The 12,240-nt window shown below is 43.0% G+C and overlaps 1 protein-coding gene across 1 annotated transcript in view; it reads right to left on the reverse strand.

The window, feature by feature from the left end:
• LOC120538740 (latent-transforming growth factor beta-binding protein 1-like) overlaps nt 1–12,240 on the reverse strand; it is a 616,227-nt gene that overhangs the window by 16,465 nt on the left and 587,522 nt on the right. Inside the window, exons 30-32 of the mRNA XM_039768171.1 lie at nt 10,533–10,676; nt 10,119–10,277; nt 6,907–7,192 (exon numbers count right to left, since the gene is read on the reverse strand). Coding sequence (XP_039624105.1) covers nt 6,907–7,192; nt 10,119–10,277; nt 10,533–10,676 — 589 coding nt within the window. The remainder of the gene's footprint in view (nt 1–6,906; nt 7,193–10,118; nt 10,278–10,532; nt 10,677–12,240) is intronic.

Here is a 12,240-nt window from a genome sequence, read left to right on the forward strand (position 1 = left end):
ACTTTGAAAGCTCAGCCAATGATAAACAAAAATCCAAAGAATTAAGAGGGGTTCCCAAAGTTTTACATATGACTGTATATGCAAACACATCATTTGGAACCATTGTAAATTAAGTTAATTATTAAGAATTGTCACCCATGTGTTTCTGGGGAGCAACTTAAGGGCTCAAGTACGATAGGCAACACCATTTTGAAACACAAGGAAGTTCTGTCAGTGACTGCCATTTCTCTCTCACCAGAAGCTCTGAGAAGAACCCTAGGGAGGACATGCATCCCTACCTGTGAAGCCCAGAGGAGGCTCTGCTCATTCTAACTGAGATGATATAAAATAAGCTGGCCTAAAGATGATTCACTCATTTGGACCCTCAAATACCAAGCAGATGGAGGTCCCGAGTTACTGACACTACTATTCATAGTGCTTTTAGTGAAAGCTGGATTGGCCCAATATTTGTTTGTTGACCATATGGGGCTGTCAGCTGGCTCCCCAACTATTACTGTGGACTCCTTGCATCCTCCGGGCAATTGCACGACATATTTATAATATACATAGTGTCGCGGATGCCAGGGGTGACGACCCGGCCGGGACGCCTTGGAGGACCGGACGTTGGCGTGTGCCAATCTGGGATCACGTGGGGGCCGTCATCCTGGTTGCTTTGGGGGCCATGGGTTGAGGGCATGGAAGCCCCACCCTTTAGGGGCCTGTGGTCACCGCCAGGGGCGCCCCAATGCCTTGGGGACCCTGGACCTCAGCACTTCCGCCACACCAGGAAGTGCTGGGGGGAAGAAGAAGAGGGACACCCGGAGTGCTTCCGGGAGAACAGCCGTCATTTCCGCCACACTAGGGCATGTCCAGAGGGGAATGCCGGGAACCACCTGGAGTTCATCTGGGAGCATATAAAAGGGCCCGTCTCCCTTCATTCAAGGCTGGAGTCGGGTGGAAGAAGGACGAGGCACGAGAGGAGTGTGGAGGCGGCCCGAAGAGAAGGCATTTGTGTGGCCAGGACTGTGTGTTGGGGTATTTGTGCATGGGCTGAGTCTGAGTGACTTAACAATTGTAAATATTATTGTAAATAAATACGTGTGGTGGTGATTAACAACATGTCCGCCTGTCTGTGTCCGGGTCAGCTCCACAATAGGTACATGCATTATGATCAGTGATTTGTGCAGTAATGAATGAAGATCTTTGTCTTTCCATATATTAGCAGTCCGAGAGAGAGGGTGCCATGTTTTAGTGATTGGCAGACACAGAGGCCAGCACAGCAGCGAAGGAAGCAAAAAATGGTTGCAAATGCAAGTTGTTTGAGCTGTTTATCAAGGAGCAGCTATTCATGAAATTTTTAAATGGGGGATTTGCTAATACTGTACTTTGTATTATTTACTGACAAAGTATATCAGGTTTTTGTTCTAAGAATAGAAATATGTATATACAGTACATGTCCATATGGTGCTGTACCTGAATCTTTAAGGTTTTTAGAGAACATAATGAAATATATCAAATATTGGGTCCTGCTAATCGTAGTCTCAATTTAAGTCCCTATTACTCAGCCCTACTTGCTGTATGCCTCTCATTCACATCAACAAAGACAGGAGTGCCGTCCTTGCTTTAAGCTCCGCCTTCATGAAGAGTTTAATTGGTTTAAACTGGTGACACTCAGGGAGCCTTCAAATTGTACCCCGCCCAGCTTTAAGCAAAATTCACTCATGGCTGTCTACAGGCGTATTAATTACAAACCGGATTCCAAAAAAGTTGGGACACTATACAAATCGTGAATAAAAACTGAATGCAATGATGTGGAGGTGCCAACTTCTAATATTTTATTCAGAATAGAACATAAATCACGGAACAAAAGTTTAAACTGAGAAAATGTATCATTTTAAGGGAAAAATATGTTGATTCAGAATTTCATGGTGTCAACAAATCCCAAAAAAGTTGGGACAAGGCCATTTTCACCACTGTGTGGCATCTCCCCTTCTTCTTACAACACTCAACAGACGTCTGGGGACCGAGGAGACCAGTTTCTCAAGTTTAGAAATAGGAATGCTCTCCCATTCTTGTCTAATACAGGCCTCTAACTGTTCAATCGTCTTGGGCCTTCTTTGTCGCACCTTCCTCTTTATGATGCCAAATGTTCTCTATAGGTGAAAGATCTGGACTGCAGACTGGCCATTTCAGTACCCGGATCCTTCTCCTACGCAGCCATGATGTTGTGATTGATGCAGAATGTGGTCTGGCATTATCTTGTTGAAAAATGCAGGGTCTTCCCTGAAAGAGATGACGCCTGGATGGGAGCATATGTTGTTCTAGAACCTGAATATATTTTTCTGCATTGATGGTGCCTTTCCAGACATGCAAGCTGCCCATGCCACACGCACTCATGCAACCCCATACCATCAGAGATGCAGGCTTCTGAACTGAGCGTTGATAACAACTTGGGTTGTCCTTGTCCTCTTTGGTCCGGATGACATGGCGCCCCAGATTTCCAAAAAGAACTTCGAATCGTGACTCGTCTGACCACAGAACAGTCTTCCATTTTGCCACACTCCATTTTAAATGATCCCTGGCCCAGTGACAACGCCTGAGCTTGTGGATCTTGCTTAGAAATGGCTTCTTCTTTGCACTGTAGAGTTTCAGCTGGCAACGGCGGATGGCACGGTGGATTGTGTTCACTGACAATGGTTTCTGGAAGTATTCCTGAGCCCATTCTGTGATTTCCTTTACAGTAGCATTCCTGTTTGTGGTGCAGTGTCATTTAAGGGCCCGGAGATCACGGGCATCCAGTATGGTTTTACGGCCTTGACCCTTACGCGACAGAGATTGTTCCAGATTCTCTGAATCTTCGGATGATGTTATGCACAGTTGATGATGATAGATGCAAAGTCTTTGCAATTTTTCACTGGGTAACACCTTTCTGATATTGCTCCACTATCTTTCTGCGCAACATTGTGGGAATTGGTGATCCTCTACCCATCTTGGCTTCTGAGAGACACTGCCACTCTGAGAAGCTCTTTTATACCCAATCATGTTGCCAATTGACCTAATTAGTGTTTATTGGTCTTCCAGCTCTTTGTTATGCTCAAATTTACTTTTTCCAGCCTCTTATTGCTACTTGTCCCAACTTTTTTGGGATTTGTTGACACCATGAAATTTTGAATCAACATATTTTTCCTTTTGACTTGATACATTTACTCGGATTAAACGTTTGATCTGTCATCTACGTTCTATTACAAATAAAATATTGACATTTGCCATCTCCATATCATTGCATTCAGTTTTTATTCACAATTTGTTTAGTGTCCCAACTTTTTTGGAATCCGGTTTGTACATGTCTAGCTGAACAAGATTAATCTCAGTCAGGCTTCAATTCCATCATGCCCGCTGTTCCGGAAGCCATAAACAACTATCAAGGCATTACATTCAGTTTCTGTATGGTGTGGGTGGACAGACCAACACAAAAAGGCAAATTGTAGCAGTGTTTGGTTTTCCAACGTAATGGGGGCAATTCACTTTACTCATATTGCAATGAGAGCACCTAGCAAAAATAATGCTGCTTTTGTTAACCAGGAACAGTGACATTCCATTAATGCATGTGTGAAAGAAAAAAAATTAACTGCTTGCAAGCTACTAAGGGTTAATAGCTGACAAAAGCCGTTTTGCTATAACGGCAGGTTATTCATACGGGTGTCTGTCATAAGACGGTGCAGTAAGCTGACCGAGGACAACTTCGAAAACTGGAAATTTGCTCTTCTGCCTTGCAAAGTTGAATCCAGGTACTCATCTGTGACTGAGTACAAATCTAATTGATTGAACTTGTCCTGTCTTCCTCAGGGGGGTTTTCTTCCATACGAGTCAAACATTGTGGCTCGGTGCTCTGGGTCAACCCATGATTCATTTATTATGAGGCAAAGTAGATTACTTTGATGGGGGTGTGGAACCCTTAGATAGCCTATACTGTTCATTGTAACAGTAATCAAGCCATTAAACGTTCCAGATGATAGCAGCTACCTGTTCAGATGCTGGGCACTGTAGGCCACTAGGGGGCGTACCGTCACCCTAACCCCCGACACAGACAGGCAGGACACAGGTTCAATTCAATACCTGTGTTTATTTATAATTAAAAGTGCACAAACTACCAACAGCACACCAATATACATTCCATTCCGTTCCTTGCCACCAGTCCATCTGCCATCACTCCTCCTCATTCTTGGTCTCCTACCTCCCAACTCTGGCCCCTCAATGGAGTGAGGCAGCTCCACTTATTCAGGTCCTGGGAGTGTTCCAGGTGGCTCATCACTATTACCTGGAATCACTCCCTGGTGTGCTGGTGGTCCTCTACAGGGCTCTGCAGCTCCCCCTGGCAGCCCCCACAGAACTCAACAGGGCTTCACCAAACTCCAGTTTCCGACATGCCCTGCATGAATCCGTGGTGCCACAGCCACCCAGAAGGGCTGCCCTCTACTGTCCCAGGGGAGGTATTGCTTCATCAATGCCTTTTCCCCTGGTCCTTCCACCTTGCTGGCATCCCGGCCAGGTAGTGGCCGTGTCCGTACATCACAGCACTTATCCTGTGGTCTGCATGTGGATCTCAATGCCCAGGAGCAGCAACAAGGACACTGCTGTAAAAATGCTGCCATCCTTCAGATGAGACATAAAACTGAGGTCCTAACATAAAAGATCCTTGGAAATCCTTCATAAAGAGCAGAATGTATCCCGATGTCCAGGCTAAATTGCCCTGCATGGCCTAGTTATTGTTGCCAACTAATCATCCCCAGTCTCTGTTTGGCTAACTACCTCACCACTTCATCACCTTATAGCTAATGTGTGGTGAGTGTACTGGTGCAAAATATGTCTGTCGCATCATCTAGGTGGGTGCTACACATTACTGGTGGTTGAAGTGGTTTGCCACTCACTATGTCCAGCACTTTGTGTAATGGGAAAAACACTACATGAATGAAAATAATTATTATTATTACAATGCTGCCTACGTTCATTTGTGGACCATACCATGCTGATGTCTGAAGGCGTTGGGTGGGAGTCTGCTCTACCAGATAATAAAGCTTTGCAACTTTGTGACTGCCATGAGGTTGAGTAGCATGTGGTTGTTTCAAGGTGGCAACTGGGCAGGGTTTGACGGCTGTTCCACCATCACTTCCGTTATCCACCCTCCTGGACCCGCCCCTTCCTACCTGGAACCCATATGAGCTGCAGTTCAGCCATTTTGAGTCCAGTTCAATTATGACCTCTTATCAGAAAGGACATGATCTGAAGCTTGTTGCATGATTTTCCTCATTTTCATATTTAAACTAGGGGGCTTTGCCCCTTGCTTGCTTTGCTCGCAAACCACTATGTGCCAGGCACTTTGTGTTTCTGCCGCTCGCTTTGTGAAGAGGGCGGTTGAACGCACCCCAAGGAGATGCGGTTGCTTCTCCGAATCCCCTTCTTAAATAGTGATACAATGGGAAACAAATACATTTTTTTTTTTTTACCTCCTCTTTGGTCGATCAGCTGCTGGCTTGTTGCTGCTGCTGTGCTGTGTGATCTGCATCTCGCGCAGTTCACTTCTGTCATATCACCTATGTCCATATATTTGACCACTTTTCGCTTTTACCTTTTCATCAATATTGCATTGAATTTTGATTCCGTGTTTGGAATTACAACGTGACAACACAACGTATAACTGCCTGTGAGTGAATATCGTTTCTTTCTCTCCACAAGAAATGTGTCTGACAATAGCATTCACACATTCACGGGATTTCACTTTCACCAAACAACAAATCTTTCAATTCTTGCAGATATACCTCTTCATTGGGAAGTAACACTACATTTTTTTTCCTTGATGGCAACACGAATTATACGATCTACAAGTCTCCGAGTTAAAGTTTAAATTCGAACAATATATTCAATCTTTTTTCACTGTTCCGTTATTTCATCGAGTAATAGTTTCCGTTCGTTTGTGCTAATGCGATCTTTACTATCCTTTTTTTGAGACATTCGAAATTTCGTACTTCCATTATCTCTAACCTGCTCTGCATGTGTACTGCGCCAATGTTGTTGAATTCTTTACGATGTTCTACTTTGCCATCTACTCTTTGTCTTTTATTTCCGGCCCTGGGTGTGGTTAAATCTCTTGGCACAAAGACTTATCTCATGGGGCGTGAAAGTGTCTCTCTGAGAAAATGACGTCTCGTTTCCTCCCAAGATTTTTTTTTAGAATAGAGAGATTATACGGTGTCACCTAGCTGGTGGTCCAGCACTTTGATGTTGCTTTGTCTCCTCTTTACAAGTGATAAAAGAATGCAATTACACAAACTAATACTATACATGAAATACGTTTTTTAATACCATTATCATCTGGACGTGGTAGATCAGCATGCTCTATGTATGGCTGCTTCAGGGTGGCAACCAGGTGGGGTTTGAAGTGCATTCACGTACACACATTTACAATTCTGTGTACATGATGTATAAAATGCACGTACAAATCAGATTTTTATTTGCCATACACATATTCTTGTTTTTTTGGAGGTACACACACTCTCTCACTTAAATCCACACAAAGTTTTATATATAAAATAGACTCTTGGAGTGTGGATATCAAATGGTACAAGCTTTGCCTTTCAGGGTCATTTCTACAAACCAGAATTCTCAGATTATATAAGCAACAGACCTGATTAAAAATTGCATCCAAGCACTGGCTGGTGGTAATCCTGCTAGGTCCCAGTTCCCTCCTTGTGAGGTTTAAAAACACAATAATGAAGAGTACTGTGGCAAGAGAAGATGCTAAATAAATGAAGATCTGCTAAGGTGACCATATTGTACCTGCCTCTGTTTGTAATAATCTTTGTAATGATGCTCAATATGGAGACTGTTGTATGAAACAAAAAAAAAAATAATAATAGAAAACTGCCATACCCCCGCCTCTCATAGGGCCTTTCCGCCGGTGTGTACTGTTCTGCTGCACCTCTGTATCCTTCCACACGGCCTCGTAAAGACGAGTAGTCTCCATATCCAGGTCGCACATACTCAGGAATGCCTCCTCTGCTCGATGGGTCATCGTAAGGGCCTGGTCCGTAAGGGCCAGGATAGCTTCTTTCAAATTGTCTTATGTATGCCTCACTGTAAGGATTGGGATCCTCAACTGTGAATGGACCATCAAAGCCAGGCGGTCTTGGCATGTTGCACATTAATTCATAATCAACTAGAAAAACAAAACAGCTGATGAGGACAACTAATTCATTTGACAAAGGTACATGTTCAGAATTGCATACTGTACTTGAGAAGTGTGCTTCATTTAGTTCATAATCATAAATCTTTCACATGGTGTCTTTTACACACAGCATCATCATAACATTATTCATGCATTTGTTTCCAATACCTGCTTTCCAAGGGCAGAGCAGTGAGGAACTACAACTTAACCCCACAACAAGATCCTATGGGTAGGAGGTAGCCCGGCATGGGTGCCACTCCATCACAGGGTGCACATATGCACACAGCTACCATCCCATACAGAGCAAATTTAGAATATCAAATCAACCTAATATGTTGTTGTAGGATGTTGGGACGATGTCCACAGAATAAGAAAATAACATTAACGCAGCATAGGTAGAATTCCAAGTATGACATGAATCAGAATCAAGCTACTGCAAATGCGCAGCAGTGCCTGATGGACTGAAGGGTCAGCCTGTACGAAAAATCAATCAGGTCAACATTACACAGCAAATGACACAAACAACCCTTAGCAAATATCAACAAGGATCAAATTAATAGTGCAACATATCTAATAAAATGATAATGTCTGGATGTGTGTCCGGTTCCTAGAAACAATCTGATTGGTCAGTTTTGCTCTTGTCTAATAGGTCAGTTTCTGTGTGGCTTCTCACTTGAACGTGATTAAGATAGGAAGTGGCAGGCAAGGGAGGTTGATGCGCTGAAAAATGTCAAGGAAAAGTGTAGGAGGAACTCTGATAGTCGGCTTCAAACAGAGGAGGTATATTCCAGCATTACAAATGGTGTTTTCACAGTGGGTAATGGGGGCCTGCTTACCATTGATGGTAGTCTAAAAGTGGACCGGAGGTGAACAACGCACTTCAAAATGACAAAGACTGAGATACAGGCCTTACTGGAATGCGAACGAGGAAAGAAGCGCCAGCCAATACAGGTTGAGACATATGAGGATACCAAAGGAAGTCACAGGTTGAACACTGACGGTACACGTAAGGCAAGAGATATATCAAATATTTTTAAATGTATTCTATTACCTGCCTTTGTAGTTAATAATAATTAATAACAATTAAGAAAATGTTGTACAGCATACTGACTTAGGTAGATGTGTGGCACATGAAATTAAATGTCAGTAAATGCAAAATATTACAAATTTTCGGTTTGAATACACAACGGGAGGTGTGGGTGGCACAGTGGCGCAGTGGGTAGCGCTGCTGCCTCACAGTTAGGAGACCCAGGTTCGCTTCCCGGGTCCTCCCTGCATGTTCTCCCTGTGTCTGCGTGGGTTTCCTCCCACAGTCCAAAGACATGCAGGTTAAGGGCACTGGTGATTCTAAATTGTCCCTGGTGTGTGTGTGTGCATGCCCTGTAGTGAGCTGGCACCCTGCCCGGGGTTTGTTTCCTGTGTTGGCTGGGATTGGCTCCAGCATACCCCCATGACCCTGTAGTTAGGATAAAGCGGGTTGGTTAATGGATGGATGGATGGATGAGAGGTGTGAACATCTAAGGCAGGGGTGCCCAATGTGTTGATCGCGATCGACCGGTAGATCGCAAAGGTAGTGCAGGTAGATTGTTTGGCATTCCAAAAAACATTTTTTTAAACGTCAGTCTATCATATCCTCCCTATGGCCCTTGCAACTTGATTCACATACAGGGCGGCCAGTCTGAGATCTCTTCTCTTCTAACACACTGGTCATCCCGCACGCACGATCAAACGCATGAGCTACTGCAAAACTCCAGCTATCTAAGTGATCTAGTTAGCCTTCCAATTTATATCGACTAAAGAAGGGATTTAACTTGATGTTTTTTTGGAAGAAATAAGAGGATAGGGCTGGCGAGCTTTGTTGGGCTGAATGGCCTGTTCTCGTCTCAAGTGTTGTAATGTTCTAAAAGATGAGTGGATGTGTGCAGTGATTGTGCTGCATGCAAAGGGAGTCTCAAAAATAAAAAATGAAAGTGTTTTTGAAATTAAATGATCATTTTCTTAAAACGTTTGGCATGATAAAGTAACACGTGACATCAGAGCACACTGTCGATTTAATTCTTGCATTTTTTTGATTATATTTAAGGTCTTGGACTGTTACATTATCAGGAGAAAATACAATTCTGTTACAAAATACAGAAAATGTTGTTTCTTTTGTTCTTTTGTATGAAAGTGTATGTAATAAGCTGACAGGTACAACAGGAATGACATACAATGTGACAACTATAAGAAAACTACTGTTTATGTCTTGCAAAACAGGGTCCGGGTGGACCTTTTTGGTAAAACAAAATTAACAAAATGTGACACAAACAGGGTGGCACGATGGCACAGTGGGTAGCGCTGCTGCTTCGCTGTTAGAAGACCCGGGTTCGCTTTCCGGGTTGTTCCTGCGTGGAGTTTGCATGTTCTCCCCGTGTCTGCGTGGGTTTCCTCCCACAGTCCAAAGACATGCCGGTTAGGTGGATTGGCGATTCTAAATTGTCCCTGGTGTGTGGGAGTGGGTGTGTGAGTCCTGCGGTGGGTTGGTGCCCTGCCCAGGATTGGTCCCTGCCTTGTGCCCTGTGTTGGCTGGGATTGGCTCCAGCAGACCCCTGTGACCCTGTGTTCGGATTCAATGGGATGGATGGATGAAACAAACAAAAGTTAATTGCTGAAGAACTAAACTTATAAAAAAACAAACTAAAAAAAAATTACAATTGGAAAAAATATCTTAAAACCTCTGTAGAAAATGCTGCTTTACAGACACAATTACGGCGCTGATCCCATCTCCGACTTTACATGAACACAGTTTGAATGGTTACCATTATGGCTCACCTCTGAGAAACAGTACTCCCCAATCCCTTAAGTAATTTTAATTAATTAATTTTTTTACATTCTGTTCTGTTTCTTGTGAGAAATGTTTTTAGACGGACTGCATTACCTGAATTTCTGTCAGGACACAGCGCGCATTCTAAGCTCCATGCCTCTCCATACAGACAGCAGCACTCCGTGAAGGTGGTTTGCCTCTCCATCAGGATGCGTCTGCACTCGAGGTTTTCTCCCAGCTCCACCCAGCAGATGCTCAGATTTTCGTCCTGTCCTGTGGAGGAAACATCAATATTTGTGTTTGAGCAGCAGTACAACAAGAGAAATGTGTAACATTCAGGAGTCGCATACGTGCAATAATAAGGATTGGAATTTTGCAGTTGGGATGGAAATTTAGGTTAAAAAAAATATTTTCATTATAACAGAATTCAAGAAAAACCAAAAGGAGTACATTCTTCTTCTTCAGCATATGGAAGACCTCCTGGCAGAACATTATACCTCCATTTGTTTAAAGTTTAGTGCTGCATACCAACAGACTGGCTGGTGTTGCTGACGCACACTCTACGTATTGGGTCAAAAATCTGCGGTGGCTGGCATGTGCAGTAATAAGACCCCACAGTGTTGACGCAGTGGCTGCCAAGACAAGCTCCTTCCTCCAAGCATTCATTGTTATCTGAAAAAGAAAAGAACAAAACCGAAAACAACTGCTTAATTTTTTCAGATGCCAATTTAAGTGGAAGGAATGGACTAAAAATAATTAAATCCCTCAGTGCAAATCCAGAAAACCCAAAGTATCGGGCCTCATCTCCACTGCTAAACCACCAAGTGCAGCACCCTGTCAACATACAGTAGTGCTGTGAAGTACTGAACAGCAAGTGTGACGAGAACAGGCCATTCAGCCCAACAAGCTCCTCCATCCCATTCACTGCGATTTTTCAAAATAACATCAAGTCAACATCAATTTGAAGGTCTTCAAAGGTCCTGCCCTACTTCACACTACTTGGTCATTTTTTTCCATTTACCCATAGTTTATGTGAAGGAACACTTTTTAGCAATTTTGTGAAATCTGATCTGAACAACTCTTCAACCATGTCTCTGTTTTCTTGTTGAAAAATTTATTTTTAAGTGACAGTTGGGATCCACTGTGCTCATTTTAAACACTTCAATCATGTCATCTCTTAATCTCTGTTCGCTTAATCTGAAAAGACTCAACTCCTTCAGGCTCTCTTCATAACTACTAGCCTTCAGTGCTTCTCTGGACTTTTTCTAGAGCTGCTATGTCCTTTTTGTAGCCTAAAGGGACAACAAATGCAGTACTCTGGGTAAAGCATCAGCAGTGTGTTATATAACTTTAGCATAACCTCCTTTGACTTGTACTACACACAAGACCCCAACTCTCTCTTCTGTTTCTTTTTCCGGTTTCTTTGTGGTGGCGGCCTGCGCCACCACCACCTACTCAAAGCATCCTGATGCACCAACATTGATGGACTGAAAGCCAGAAGTCTACGTGACCATCATCATCAGGTCCTTCCATGAAAACCCTAAATCCAAAGAGGACTGTTTGACTTATGTTAGGTAGATTGCCCAGAGGGGACTGGGCGGTCTCGTGGTCTGGAACCCCTACTGATTTTATTTTTTTTCTCCAGCTCTTGGAGTTTTTTTTTTTCTGTCCACCCTGGCCATCGGACCTTACTTATTCTATGTTAATTAATGTTGACTTATGTTTATTTTTTATTGTGTCTTCTATTTTTCTATTCTTCATTTTGTAAAGCACTTTGAGCTACATTTTTTTGTATGAATATGTGCTATATAAATAAATGTTGATTGACTGATTGAACTGTGTCTTAGTGTTTTTGCTAAACTCATTTTAAAGTCACAGTCTTGATCCACTGTACTAATTCCCTTCATAATTTTAAACACTTCAATCATCTTGTATAATGAGGACGCAGGACTCGGAGTCGCAACCTTAGAAAAACGTTTATTCAACAAGAAGCAGGAAGTTCCCTACCTTCCAACATCCTGGGCATACTGCAAAGCATCATGGGAAAAAGTAGTCCTATTACTACACATCTCACCTCTTAATCTCCTTTGTTTAAACTGTAAAGGCTCAGCTCTTTTAATCTTTTATCATAACTCAGCCCTGGAATCAGCCTAGTCGCTCTTCGCTGGACCTTTTCTAGCGCTGCTGTGTCCTTTTTGTAACCTGGAGACCAAAACTGCACCCAGTATTCCAGATG

This window comes from Polypterus senegalus, chromosome 11 (genome assembly GCF_016835505.1).
Source record: "Polypterus senegalus isolate Bchr_013 chromosome 11, ASM1683550v1, whole genome shotgun sequence".
Lineage (NCBI taxonomy): Eukaryota > Metazoa > Chordata > Cladistia > Polypteriformes > Polypteridae > Polypterus > Polypterus senegalus.